Below are 13,476 nucleotides of genomic sequence, written 5' to 3' on the forward strand. Positions count from 1 at the left end.
TTTAGAAATTTAATAGCCCCTCATGAAGTCAACATATCAGTTTCAAATGGCCTTCCCAGCAGAAGGTTACATGTTAATGCCACAAACTGAAATGCACCTATATTACAATAAATGCAATATATGAATGAGGTATCCTTTCATTCAGACTTAATTAATGAAAGTACAAATATAAATGTACGAGTGTTGCTTTGAAATGAATTTGAAAACCAGTTTTATGGTATTCTAAGTAATGCAGGTTTAATGAAGTCTAAACCCTTTACAAGACTGTGTGTGCCCAAGCTGGTCTGTGTACGCACACCTACAAAGTGAACCTTATTTATCCACACCGTTAAACAAACTTAAAAATAATGTTTAAAAATATGGTGGATGAAGATGTGATCCCTGGCAACACTCAATTACAACCCATTACATTGGCCAAAAAAGTATGGCCCAATGATCCTTTTTTGAAACCTCACAAAAACTTGTAGTGTGTAATGTTAATGTTTCTTTCCTCAATTCACAGACTGAGCTTCCAGAAGTGGAGAATCTGGACCAGCACACAGATTCAGTGAGGACATCGTTGGATCGGTGCCTTGCTCTAGGTGTGCTGTGGGTGGCATTTGTGCTTGAGCCAAGGACGGTCCTAAAAGCAAAACATTACAGAAATATATGATATACTGTTTTTTCTTGTCTGCAGGTAACCGAAGATTGTTTGCATTTAATTACCTTCATCAGCCAAATCTGAAGCTTCCACTTGTCTGGACCCACTTTTGCTGAGTACTGGTTGCTGTGGCCTGGATGAACCTTAAAGCAAAACATGACATTTTGAACATTGCAACTTCTTACTGTTAAATGCACAGCCACCAATGTTAGACATTAATTATCGGCAGCATCAGGCTTAGAGGCCCTCACTTGGCTACGTAGCATTTTTGCTGATCCTGGTTGCTGTAGTCTGGATGGGCCTTAGAGAAAAACATTACCTCTTTACAATGTGACTTCTTACTGTTGTGGGCAAGGGCAAAGACTTTGTGCAATTACCGTATTTATCCTTCATCCACTAGGGGACACTGGAGTCTCAGTACAGTGGGGTATAGATGTGAGATAACCGGGAGCTGGCACTTTAATAAATTTGAATAGTAGCTAGCTCCTCCCCCTCTATACCCCCCCCCCACAGGTCAGTCTTAATTTTGTGCCAAGGGAGCTGGCCACATACAAGAGCTCTGCTAAAAAATCAATGGATCCTCGATGAGCATGAGGATCAGACAAGCAGCTCACTGCCCCTGCCTGCCTACTTCTTTGGAGCTGCCGAGAGACCTCACTGCCACTGTTTGCAGTGCGCGCTAGGTTCCTCAGCTACCACTGTCTGGGGGTTAGCCAGACGCGCTGTGTGCGGCGTTCGTCGCACTCCCCCATTAGCAAGCCCACCGCCGGCAGCATTTGGCAGCAGAAGGTTAGTGACTCCTGGCACTCTGAGTAGCAGGGTGACCAGGAGCAAATGACAGACTGGCATTAAAAGCACTAAACAGCAGCGGTGAAAGGTGCCAGAACGGAGGGATGGAGCCTAACACACAGTTCTGTTCCTGCCTCCCAGCAGCCCCAGCACTTCCACAATGAAGCTGGTGGCCATTTTACAAACACAAGGCTGCTGACACATGCAGAGAAAGAGACCTGTCTGCCCAGATTGTGCCTGCACAGTGGGGATAGACTTGTGAAGACCAGGTCGGACTGTGTTTACACAGTGATTACAGCATTATATTGTGTTAATAATGCTGGTCTCTGAAGGAGCCCTGGTTTAGTTGGGTTGATAGCATAATCTCCCTCTATGCCCTTATCTCTTCAAACAGTCTCTCTGTGTGTCTGTTTACAGTGAAGTGGTAGAATGACATCTAAGGGATCTAAGGCTGCACAAAAAACTTTCTCCTGTAAGAATTGTGCAGACAAGTTTACACAGGGACTATCATCCAGTTCCCTGTTGTGTGAAAAGTGTGTTTCAGAGACACAGACTGCAGCATCCCTACAAAATTCATGGACTGATCAAATTACATCAGTCATGTCTCAAATGTCTGCAGAGCTAGAAGCTTCTCACAGGGAGAGAGAGGTTAAAAGATCTCAAAGGTCTGCCTTCTCTGAACCAGACTGGAGGCGGTCTTTAGCCAGGTCTGTGGAAGTGCTCACAAGGGTTATGTCAGCCCAGGTTCCTCACGTGGCATCATCCTCTAGTGTCCCTGCTAGGAGACTAATACCGAATCCTTTTATATGGGATGATCCGGAAGAGGAAGACATGCCTGATATGGAGGAAGGGGAGGTACAGGACCCTACAGAGGAACAGATACCAGAGGAGGCGGAGCCTGTATATCAGGGGGTAGAGGCGCTGATTGCATCGATACGCCAGGTGTTACATGTTGAGGGCAGGGATCCTGTAGAGGTTAGGCCATCTATCTTTAATAAAAAGCAAAGACTGGCAGCCTCCTTTCCAGTGTCTGAGGAAATGGACGAGATCCTTACCTCAGCATGGAAACACCCTGATAAAAAGTTTCAGATTTCAAGAAAGCTTTTATCATACTATCCCTTTCCTGCAGAAAGCAGGCATTTATGGGAAACACCTCTTTCAGTGGACCCTTCAGTGTCATGTCTGTCAAAAAAGACAGTGTTCCCTGTTCCAGGGGCAGTGTCTTTACAGGAGCCTTCTGACAGGAAGTTAGAAACTACCTTGAAGTCAATGTACACTGTAGCAGGGGTGTCTCTTCGACCTGCATTAGTCAGCTGTTGGGTCATCAAGGCGGTGGAAGCATGGGCTATGCAGCTCGCCTTAAGACTGAGGATCTGGTTCCTCTAGCAGAAAAAATTGCAGAGTCTGCTGCTTTTCTTGGAGAGGCTTATGATATTTGTAGTCTTTCCTCTAGATCCTCGGCCTTGGCTGTCTCAGCCCGCAGAGCCCTGTGGCTGCGACAATGGCAGGCGGATGCGGAATCCAAGAGACCCGTGGAAGCGCTTCCATTCACAGGAGAAGCTCTGTTTGGAACGGTACTGGATAAGTGGCTATCTCAAGCCACAGGTGGTAAGTCCACTTATCTAATATCTGCTGCTCCTCCCCCCAGGAATCCCTTTGCCATAAAGTCCTTTCGGTCCTTTTCATATTCCAGGGAGATTCAGGGGCCATGGCAGAGGCGCTCCCGCTATCTCCCGTGGTTCCAGAAGCAGGGGTAGTACCACTGCATCCTCCTCCCAGCAGGATAAGGCTTTAGTTAAGCCTCCAGCATGATGTGCTCTCTTCTCTCCTGGGGACCCCAGGGTGAGAGAAGTTTGGATCAAGTCTTGCCAGGATGCATGGGTCCGGGACATCATTATTCAGGGGTTGGAGCTGGATTTTCAGATCCAACCTCCTCGTTTTTTCACAACCGGTTTGCCAGCATCTGCAGACAAATGGGTTGTTATACAGGAGGCAATAGAAAAGCTACTGTCTTCTCGAGTAATAGTGCATGTCCCTATCCACCAGCAGGGTCAAGGCTTTTATTCCAGTTTGTTTGTGGTTCCCAAGCCGGATGGCTCGGTAAGACCCATTCTGAACTTGAAACATCTCAATCCTTATTTGCAAAGTTTCAAGTTCAAGATGGAGTCCCTGCAATCCGTCATTGCAGGGCTAGAGAGGAGCGAGTTTCTCGTATCCTTAGACATAAAGGATGCTTATCTCCACATACCCATTTGGCCTCCTCATCAGGCATTCCTTCAGTTCACAGTGCGGGCCTCTCATTTTCAATTCCAGGCCTTACCTTTCGGTCTTTCATCAGCACCAAGCGTGTTCACGAAGGTCATGGCAGTAATGATGGCCCTCCTTCGGATACAAGGAGTTACTATCGTCCCTTACTTGGACAACCTACTCCTCAAAGCTCCGTCAGTCTCTCAATTACTGCAGGACATCCGGGTAACACAGTCTGCTGTTGCAACACGGATGGATCCTGAAATGCCAAAAATCTCATCTGCAGCCTGCACAGCGTCTGCCTTTCCTAGGGATGATTTTGGACGCAGTAGAGCAGAAAGTATTTCTTCCGCAGGAAAAAGTCACCTCCATCCAGCACATGGTGCGATTGATACTGCGATATCGCAGGGTGTCAGTGCACCTGTGTATTCGCCTTCTGGGAAAGATGGTTGCGTCCTTCGAGTCCATTCAATACGGGAGGTTCCATGCCCGTCCATTCCAACTGGACTGCCTCTCTCAGTGGTCACAGTCCCACCTCTTCCTTCACAGCAAGTTCAACTGTCACCCAGGACTGACTCTGACATCTCTCCTTTGGTGGCTGAATTCCTCTCACCTATTCGCAGGCAAGAGGTTTGCATTGTGGGAATGGATTCTCCTCACCACAGATGTCAGTCTGAGAGGACGGGGGGCAGTGACTCAGGGAAGCCACTTTCAGGGCCGCTGGACTCGGCTGGAGGCAGTACTGCCCATAAACATTCTGGAGCTAAAGGCCATGTTCTATGCTCTTCAGGTGGCACATTCTCTGTTGAAGGGTCAGGCCATCAGAGTGCATTCCGACAATGCCATGGCTGTGGCGTACCTCAACAAACAGGGCGGTACCAAGAGTCGGTCCGCCATAAGGGAGGTTAGCCGCATTCTTCTCTGGGCAGAGGAATATGCGGTAGCGATATCAGCAAGTTTCATACCAGGGGTAGAAAATTGGGAGGCCGATTACCTCAGTCGACAGGATATTCATCCGGGAGAGTGGATGCTCAATCCACAGGTCTTCCAACAACTGATTCAGCATTGGGGTCTCCCTCAGGTAGATCTTATGGCGTTGAGACTGAACCATCAACTGCCACGTTACTGCTCCAGGACCAAAGATCCACAGGCAGTTGTGGTGGATGCTGTAACAGCTCCTTGGCAGTTTCAGTTTGTCTACCTGTTTCCACCACTCCGACTTCTTCCTCGTCTACTGCAAAGAATCAAGCGAGAAAGGGTAAAGGTTCTGTTGGTGGCTCCAGACGAGTGTGGTATTCTAACCTATGTTTTCTACTGATAGATGACCCATGGCCTCTTCTTCTGCAAGAAGATCTACTGCAACAGGGTCCATTTATTTATCAGGACTTAAAGTGGCTTCGTTTGACGGCGTGGCTGTTGAAAGGGGCTATCTTAAGAAAGAAGGGTATCCCTTCCAGGGTGATTCCTAATATGTTAAGGGCTAGAAAAGAAGTTGCCTCTAAGAACTATCATCGTACATGGAAGGCATATGTCGCTTGGTGTGAACGCAAGGGTGCGCCTCCATCAGAATTCAACTTAGCCAGGCTGCTTCTATTTCTACAGCTGGTTTATCAGCAGGTCTTCGTCTGGGATCTTTAAAAGTTCAAGTATCGGCTTTGTCGATTTTCTTTCAAAAGCAACTAGCACTATTACTGGATGTCCAGACTTTTTTACAGGGGGTTGTCAGATTACAACCTCCATTTGTACCTCCTACAGCCCCATGGGGTTTGGTCCTCTATTTTCTCCAATCTTCCCTATTTGAACCTTTACAAACAGTGGAAATTAAATTTTTATCATGGAAAGTGGTTCTCCTGTTGGCACTCGCCTCTGCTAGGCGTGTCTGAGCTAGGGTCGCTTTCTTGTCGTCCACCTTACTTCATTTTTCATGAAGATAGGGCTGAGCTACGCACGCAGTTATCCTTTTTGCCTGAGGTAGTGTCTGCGTTTCACATCAACCAACCGATCGTGGTTCCGGTGTTTAAAGCGAATTCTTTGCCTTCCAGATCCCTAGATGTTGTCTGGGCTCTTCGGATTTATGTTGATAGGACGGCATCCCTCCGGAAGTCGGATACGCTATTTGTTCAATATGATACGGCGCGGCCGGGCTGGCCGGCTTCTAAGGCTACTATTTCTAGATGGATTCATCTGACAATCAGACAAGCCTATCTGGCTGCATCAAAGCAACAACCTACTTCAATCACAGCACATTCTACGCGCTTGGTGGGTCCTTCGCTGCCTGAGGGTTTTCCCTGACCCAGCTGTGTCGAGCGGCCACTTGGTCGGGCCGGCATACTTTTAAAAAGTTTTTCCATTTTGACACGTTTGTGGCATCTGCTTCACCGTATGGCTGTGCTGTTTTGCAGGGTTCTCGGCGCTCTCCCGCCCGGGATGTGAGCTCTGGGACATCCCCACTGTACCGAGACTCCAGTGTCCCCTAGTGGATGAAGGAGAACACAGGATTTTGGTACTTACCGGTAAATCCCTTTCTCCAATTCCACAGGGGACACCGGACCCCCACGGCGCTGTTCCACCTGCATTTGTTATTGTTCTGCCAGGTTTGGACAGTCAGTTTTTTCTTCAAGGTCTGCTTGATTTGTTTACAAATTTGCTTGTTTATGTATGTTTTAGTTCTCTTCTCCTCTGTTCTATTTTCAGCTCTCCTCAGGCACAGTTTATTAATACTGACCTGTAGAGGGGTATAGAGGGGGAGGAGCTAGCTACTATTCAAATTTATTAAAGTGCCAGCTCCCAGTTATCTCACATCTATAACCCACTGTACTGAGACTCCAGTGTCCCCTGTGGAATCTGAGAAAGGGATTTAATGGTAAGTACCAAAATCCTGTTTTACCGGCCTCTTCCAAATCTGTATCCTTCTGTTGTCTGTGTTTTCTCTTTTTGGCTGTCGATTTTTTGACTGTTGAAATTATATTTCAAAATGTAAATTGTGTGTGTGTGTGTGTGTGTGTGATCTGATTATCATGGTTGTTTCCAGTGTTCCTGACAAAACATGAAAAAATTAAAAAGCATTTGTTATTAAGCAAGCATTCTAAATTCTTGTCATATACAATGTTACATTAGTATAGTTGACTGTGGCTACAAGAGGTTAATATAACACATGACTGTAATTCTGGAGAGAATTCTAAAATACACATGAATTACTTGCTTACACAAAATCAAGCACAGAACATTAAACTAAGTCACTAGACATCCAAATAGAAAATATGGCTAAGAATTGTACCTTCAGCTGTTGTACCAACAACATATCGCTGCATGTGTGACCAAAATATAATAATTCTTGCACAAGAAAACTAAAAACCCATAGTGGGGTGTAAAGTGTCAAAGCAAGTGGAGTGTGATTTGCATTTTAAGGCTAAAATAATGTGTTGGACTAATGACCTTATAGACATGCCAAACTGGCCCAAGAAAAATTGCGACAAAAATACTTTATGTTCAATGTTTCATACACACACATTATTTCATTGCAAGCAAATTCAACATTACCTAAACCAAAAACAAGAGGTGGCCAATAAGGCCACCTACAGCTGCTGTGGTACTACACAGCATGGTCTGCCATAGTTTTCCTAAGCGGACATGCAAATACTGTAGCATGCCCTGCTGGTATATGTAGATCCACAACAATTGGAGGGATGCATATTGGACACCCCTGGTCTATACAGTGACATGACACCTTCTCAAAGGATTTGCCAATGCAAAAGTAAGGCAACATACAGCTTAGTATGTTTTAAATATAAAACATTCAAATGTTGTGAAAACCACATTATATAAGCCTGAACTGACAAAAGCAAAGAACATTGTAAAACATAAATAAAAAAAATAAATGAGACATAAACCCAATAAAATGACCAAACATACATTACTTTACAAAGTCAATAGTGGGCAAAAGCAAAAAAAAAACAGCCTACCCAGAAACACAAAAACCAATCCTCCTTACCCTCACCTCTTCATTTGGTCCCGCCCAATGGACCTCATCACCCTCCCATGTGAGTGGGCACTCACTTGACCTGGTCTTTAATCACAGTTGTGACATTTCTGATTACTCCAATTCCCCATTCCCCCTCTCTGACCATAACCTTCTGTCTTTTAACCTATCCCTCTCTCCTTCCCCTACTTTACCTCCTAAGTAATGACTAAGCGTAACATTGAGGCTATTGACACTGTTGCTTTTTCTTCCCTGCTGGACTCTTTTTCTCTCCCCTATCCTTTCTCTCTCCTGTCCTGAACAAGCTACTTCCCTGTACAATTCCTCCCTTACTTCTGCTCTTGACTATGTTGCTCCCGGAAATAACTACTCACCCTCGCAGATCCACACCACAACCCTGGCATTCCAAATGCACCAGGTACCTGCAAAAGTGTTCAAGAATTGCTGAGCGTCAGTGGAGAAAATCACACTCTAAGGCTGACTTCCTCCATTTCAAATTTATTCTCTCATCCTACAGTGCTGCCCTGTCTCTCTCCAAACAAACATATTTCAAGAACCTCATCTTGGTTTATGTGGCACTGCCCTCTCCTGGCTTTCCTCCTACCTCTCTGATCATTCCTTCTCTGTGTCCTCTCATGACTGCTCTTCCCCCCCCCCCCCCCCCACTTACACTAACTGTTCTTGGACCACTCCTTTTCTCCCTATATTCATCCTCTTTAGGTGAACTCATAAACTCCTTTGACCTCCAATAGCATCTCTCTGCTGATGATACTCAAATTTACCTTTCCACCCCTGAGCTCTCCCCCTCGCTCCTTACCCGTATCTCCAACTGTCTCTCTGCTGTCTCTTCATGGATGTCCCAGCGTTTTCTTAAACTTAACATGTCTAAGATTGAGCTGGTCATCTTCCCACCCTATTCCACTACCTCACTTCTCACAATGTCATTATCTATTGATGGCACAACTATCTCCAAAGTGCGCTGTCTTGGAGTTATCCTAGACTCCTCCCTCTCATTTAAACCACACATTCAGCACCTCTCGCAGTCCTGCCGTTTTCACCTAAAACATATCTCCAGTATTAGACCCTTCCTCACCCAGGATGCCACTAAAACCCTCATCCACTCACTGGTCATCTCCAGATTGGACTACTGTAAACTTCTCCTAGTTGGCCCCTCAATCTCTCACCTCTCTCCACTACAATCAGTTCTCAATGCTGCTGCTTGGCTCATCCTCCTCTCCAGACATTCTACATCTGCTTCCCCTCTCCTTCAAGCCCTACACTGGCTCCCCTTCCCCTTCAGATGCCAATTCAAGGTACTTACACTTGCCTACAAAGCCTTCCAAGATTTTGCCTGTGCTGCTCCCTACCTTTGGAATGCTCTCCACCTCTCTACAAATCTTCAAACGGGCTCTCAAGACCCACTACTTCATCAAGGCCTTCCAGCTCTCATCCTAACCCACTTCATGCTCTTTCCTCCCTATCTTCCCCTTCTGTGTCAGGCCTGTCTGTCTGCCCCTCCCCTTTATAATGTAAGCTCTCACGAGCAAGGACCTCTCCCCTCATGTGCTTCTCTTTATACATTTTCTTCTACTCTTTACTCCCCATAAGGGCACCTAACACGTGACTGCCAACTCCCGGCTGCTTATTGTGAGTGCTTTAATCGCTATTGCAGCAATGTATATAAATCGTGTCCTTGTCCTGCACTGTAATGTACTGTAAGTTACATGTTTCTTGTTCACTTATTAGTTCTATGTACTATGTAAGGCGCTGCGGAACACTTGTGGCATCATATAAATAAAGGATAATAATAATACTTTACAGTACTTTGCCTTCAAATAATGTAGACCAAACTGCAAATAGGGCCCAACAAAAAATGAAAACAAAAAAAAACATTCACATGTCCACTTACCACTGCACCTGGGGGCATCAGTATCCTGGACATTGAGCTATCTCACAAACTCAGGTGGTATCATGGGCTTGACTACTTCCTCATAGGCAAAGTAGTGTGCCTAGAAGGGTGAGCCCCTGCAACTTTCTCTTGCTGCCTGGGCCTCGGTCGCCATCTTATCTTTCACACGACATTTGATGTCAGAGAAGTGCTTTTTAATGTTATCCAGAGTGCGACAAGTGGTCTCAGCGTTTACTTCAATCTCAACCGACGCCCAGATGGCATTCTTGCGACGTGCAAATGTGCTTGCAGCCTTACTGCCAAACAGCAGGTGGTGGTGTTTCATTACCTCCTGAACAAGGGCCATGTTTTCCTCCCAAGTATACTTTACATTGTGCCCTGTCTTTGTCTTTCCCCTGTGTCTGGGCTCCTCATCACTGCTGCCTGAACTGCTCATTCTGCCTGCTTGAGCAGCAAACACCTCCACCTCACTCTCTCCCTGCCTCTCCTCTGCCCTGGACATAATCCTACCCACCTCCCTACAGAAACGCAGAACACAGAAAAACAAACACAAACCTCCTCTCCTACTATCCACACACACACAAACACACAAAACACTGACAGGACAAAAAAAAACACAATGGAAACTGAAAATCAAGACAAGCAGATAACTTACTAGAAAACAAATAAGCACAAAACAACTTCCACACACCAAGCAACAATCAAATCCAAAAGTACCAAACTTGCCAACACCACTAGACACACTCCTCACTGTCCCTCTGCAAACTCCTAACAAAAGCCCCAAAGGTGTGTCTGTTTGTTGCATTTTTGAATGCTTGATCAGTGTGTATTTGACATGTGACTGGTTCAACCAATCACAGTACTTTGCTATGAAAATGCATGCATTCTCACGTTAGGTTTACTAACTCACTTCTCTTCTCATATCTATTTTGTCTCGCACGGAAAGTAGAAAACAAGTGAAATTGGCACAAGAGATTGGACTCGTGCAAGTTTCACAGAAAAAAACTTGACAGATTGCGAAATCATTCACCATTAAAAAACTTGATTTGAGAAAACTCGCATCTTAGTAAATTTACGTATTCAGTGGGGAAAAACTTGTGTGTGTTCGGTCGAAACTCTGCGAGTTTAATCTCGCCCAAACTCAATTCTTAGTAAATTTACCTCCTGGATGGGAGACGACCTGAGAATCTATATGAGTTCCCTATATGAGTTCTTAGAGTGTCACATTCCTTTGTCTACATTTTGATACCTGTGCTTCTTGTACTGTTATTACTTTAAGTGCAAGTCCAGGCGGCAGCCGAGTACCTATGAACTAGTGTGTGTTCCGGGAAAGTGGGTTGTTATTGGCTAAGGGCACTTTGTTTAGGTTTTTACAGTGCAGAATTTCATCAGGTATCATAACACCTGGGCCAGATGTACTAAGCTCAGAAAAGTGATAAACTGGAGAGTGATAAACCACCAGCCAATCAGCTCCCAACTGTCATTTTTCAAACACAGCCTGTAACATGACAGTTGGGAGCTGATTGGCTGGTGGTTTATCACTCTCCACTTTATCACTTTTCAGAGCTTAGTACATCTCCCCCCAGGGGACTGTAAACAAAAAATGAAATGGGCACAAGTGATGTATTATTATCTTTTATATCTCATTATAATATAAAAGATTATTATTATTATTCATGCAAATATGGCACATGCCAACCTGATAATCATCGGCTTTGACAAACGGTGCCTTATTAAATATACTTGTAGATGTAACCGAGCTGGTGGTAAGTAAGCCTGTTTTGGCCAAATGTAAAAAGGAGGAAAAATTGTGAGTACTGAACAGACTAGGGGGTCTATTTACTAAGCAGTGTTAGGAGACAGAGTGAAAAGTGATAAGAAAGTGATAAGGTGCCAGCCAACCAGCTCCCAACTGTCATTTTTCAAACACAGCCTGTGAGATGACAGTTGGGAGCTGATTGTCTGGCACCTTATCACTTTCTTATCACTTTTCATTCTGTCTCCTAACACTGCTTAGTAAATAGACCCCTAGAGCTGGTGGACATTATGGCAGGGGTTGCCCCACATTCTGTTTTTCCTGCTATAGTGTCTCCCCTCCCATCTTGCTGTCTGTTAAAGCCTATCTTTTCACGGGGACCCAGCGCTAATTATCCCCCTGATTTTGCCATTGCTAATTTAGGCTCTGAGCGCTAGTTCCGGTTACACCTTGATTAGGGCACAGCATTTTTATTTATTTATTTTAACATACAGTAGAAAGAGCCATTGCAAGTATCATCATCAGCATGGATACTTGCACCAGCTACAGATACCCCTACTAATAATAATGTCAGCAGGTTCCTGCAGGTCTGCATTAGACACATTTGCATTTACACACACTTTCCGGACATTGCCTATGATAGAATTTCCCTTCCCATCCCAGTTCTGCCTCTCTGATAGGAAGTGTAAATCTGCATCTGCATAAGCTAATTTTCTGAGCATGAGCAGAATGCAAATGGCCATACATCCTATTCTGCATAAGTTCTTTTTTGTATGAGATAAAAATGGTAGATCTTCTAGTATGTAAAAAAATATTTAAAATGTATTTGTCACATTTTGGCAATGACATACTGGGGTTGATTCCGAGTTGCACGCAAGTCGCAATGTGCACAGATCTTGCGGATTTCTGCCTACTGCTCATGCGCCAAAGAAACAAAATCTGCTTCAGCGCTTGCACCAGATCAGGTATCTGTACACAAAGATCACGAGTGCGTACGAATTGGTCCCTCTGTGGATAGACCACATTATCCGTGAAATGGGCATTTCTGGGTGGTACCTGGGCGAAGACCATGTGAATGCACAGAACTGTTCCGTTTCTTGGGAGTGTCATGGATGTGTAAACCGGTATCTGCGCTCGATCGTAGCATGTGAATGGAAATAGGGTGTCTGTTACAGATGAATCTTTTGCTCCCAGCATGGGAGCTGCGCACATAAGAACAGTGGGATAGGCTACTATAACAAGGCGGATTCTCGTATTACCATAATGTAGTAAGCGGCCATCCACAGCCAGACGGGAAAGTCAGAATCAGGCTCCGAATCAACCCCATTAAGTGCAACTTTATTTCTAGTAATTTTTCCATTGAGCATTCTAATTTGCTGTTGTATCCTCTGTTTATTATTAGGACTAACCTGGATTTTTGTTTTTCTGCAGGGAATGAGTCTTCAAGCAATTTAACATCCCATCATTCTCATTTTTATGTGGTGAATTTAAATTTTTCATTATTTATATATGTTTGTATTATAAGCGACAAGTGGTCTTCAAGTAAATGAACAGTAAATGCATGTAGTAGGAGGGGTAGTAGGCTTGAATGAAGGCTATGTGTAAAGGCAGGATGAAAGTCTTAATTTGGCAAGGGAGAACATTCCAAAGGTCCAGCATGGGAGAAATCCTCAGCGCTGGAGTGGGAAGTATTGAAGCAGTCTTGGGCAGAGTGAAGTGGCCGGGATGGAGTGTGTGGGGAAATGAGGCTGGAGAGATGTTGGGGGACAAAGATTGTTTGAGGGATTTTTAAGTGAATGATGAAAAGATTTTTTGCTGTGCTGATGAATATATTTTTCAGTGTAAATGAATTTCTACATCAGGGTCCATAGGGTATCCACAGGATACCATGGGGTATAGGTGATGACGTCAGGCATCGGGCACCATAGAGTTAAAGTTTTCAGCCTCCCAGGATGCACTAGGGTCCCCTCCTATACCCCACCCCCGAGCCAAGGCATCTCAGTTTCGTTTGGTGCCCGGCCGGAGTCGGATGCACCTGTTAGAGGGGGGCTAAGAAGAGCCCCTGAAGTTTTCTACAATGCAGCTGTGGCTGCACATCTGGAAGTACAGCATGGACAGTCAGTACTGACGTCCATACTGTCTTCCCTACACCCCCG

General features: G+C 45.0%; 2 protein-coding genes across 2 annotated transcripts in view; both read left to right on the forward strand.

Annotated features, from left to right (window-relative positions):
• The window catches only part of LOC148539613 (electrogenic sodium bicarbonate cotransporter 1-like), a 325,398-nt gene that overhangs the window by 216,669 nt on the left and 95,253 nt on the right, over nt 1-13,476 (forward strand). The window contains exon 12 of the mRNA XM_088451237.1: nt 12,752-12,801. Within this exon, the coding sequence (XP_088307363.1) occupies nt 12,752-12,801 (50 nt within the window). The remainder of the gene's footprint in view (nt 1-12,751; nt 12,802-13,476) is intronic.
• On the forward strand, nt 360-4,994 carry LOC148539614 (uncharacterized). Its single transcript, XM_088451391.1, has 3 exons — nt 360-422; nt 503-581; nt 4,342-4,994. Exons 1-3 carry the CDS (start codon nt 360-362, stop codon nt 4,992-4,994), a joined length of 795 nt encoding a protein of 264 aa, XP_088307517.1.

The sequence above is a fragment of the Taudactylus pleione genome, unplaced genomic scaffold (genome assembly GCF_031769625.1).
Source record: "Taudactylus pleione unplaced genomic scaffold, aTauple2 ptg000025l, whole genome shotgun sequence".
NCBI classification, from domain to species: Eukaryota; Metazoa; Chordata; class Amphibia; order Anura; family Myobatrachidae; genus Taudactylus; species Taudactylus pleione.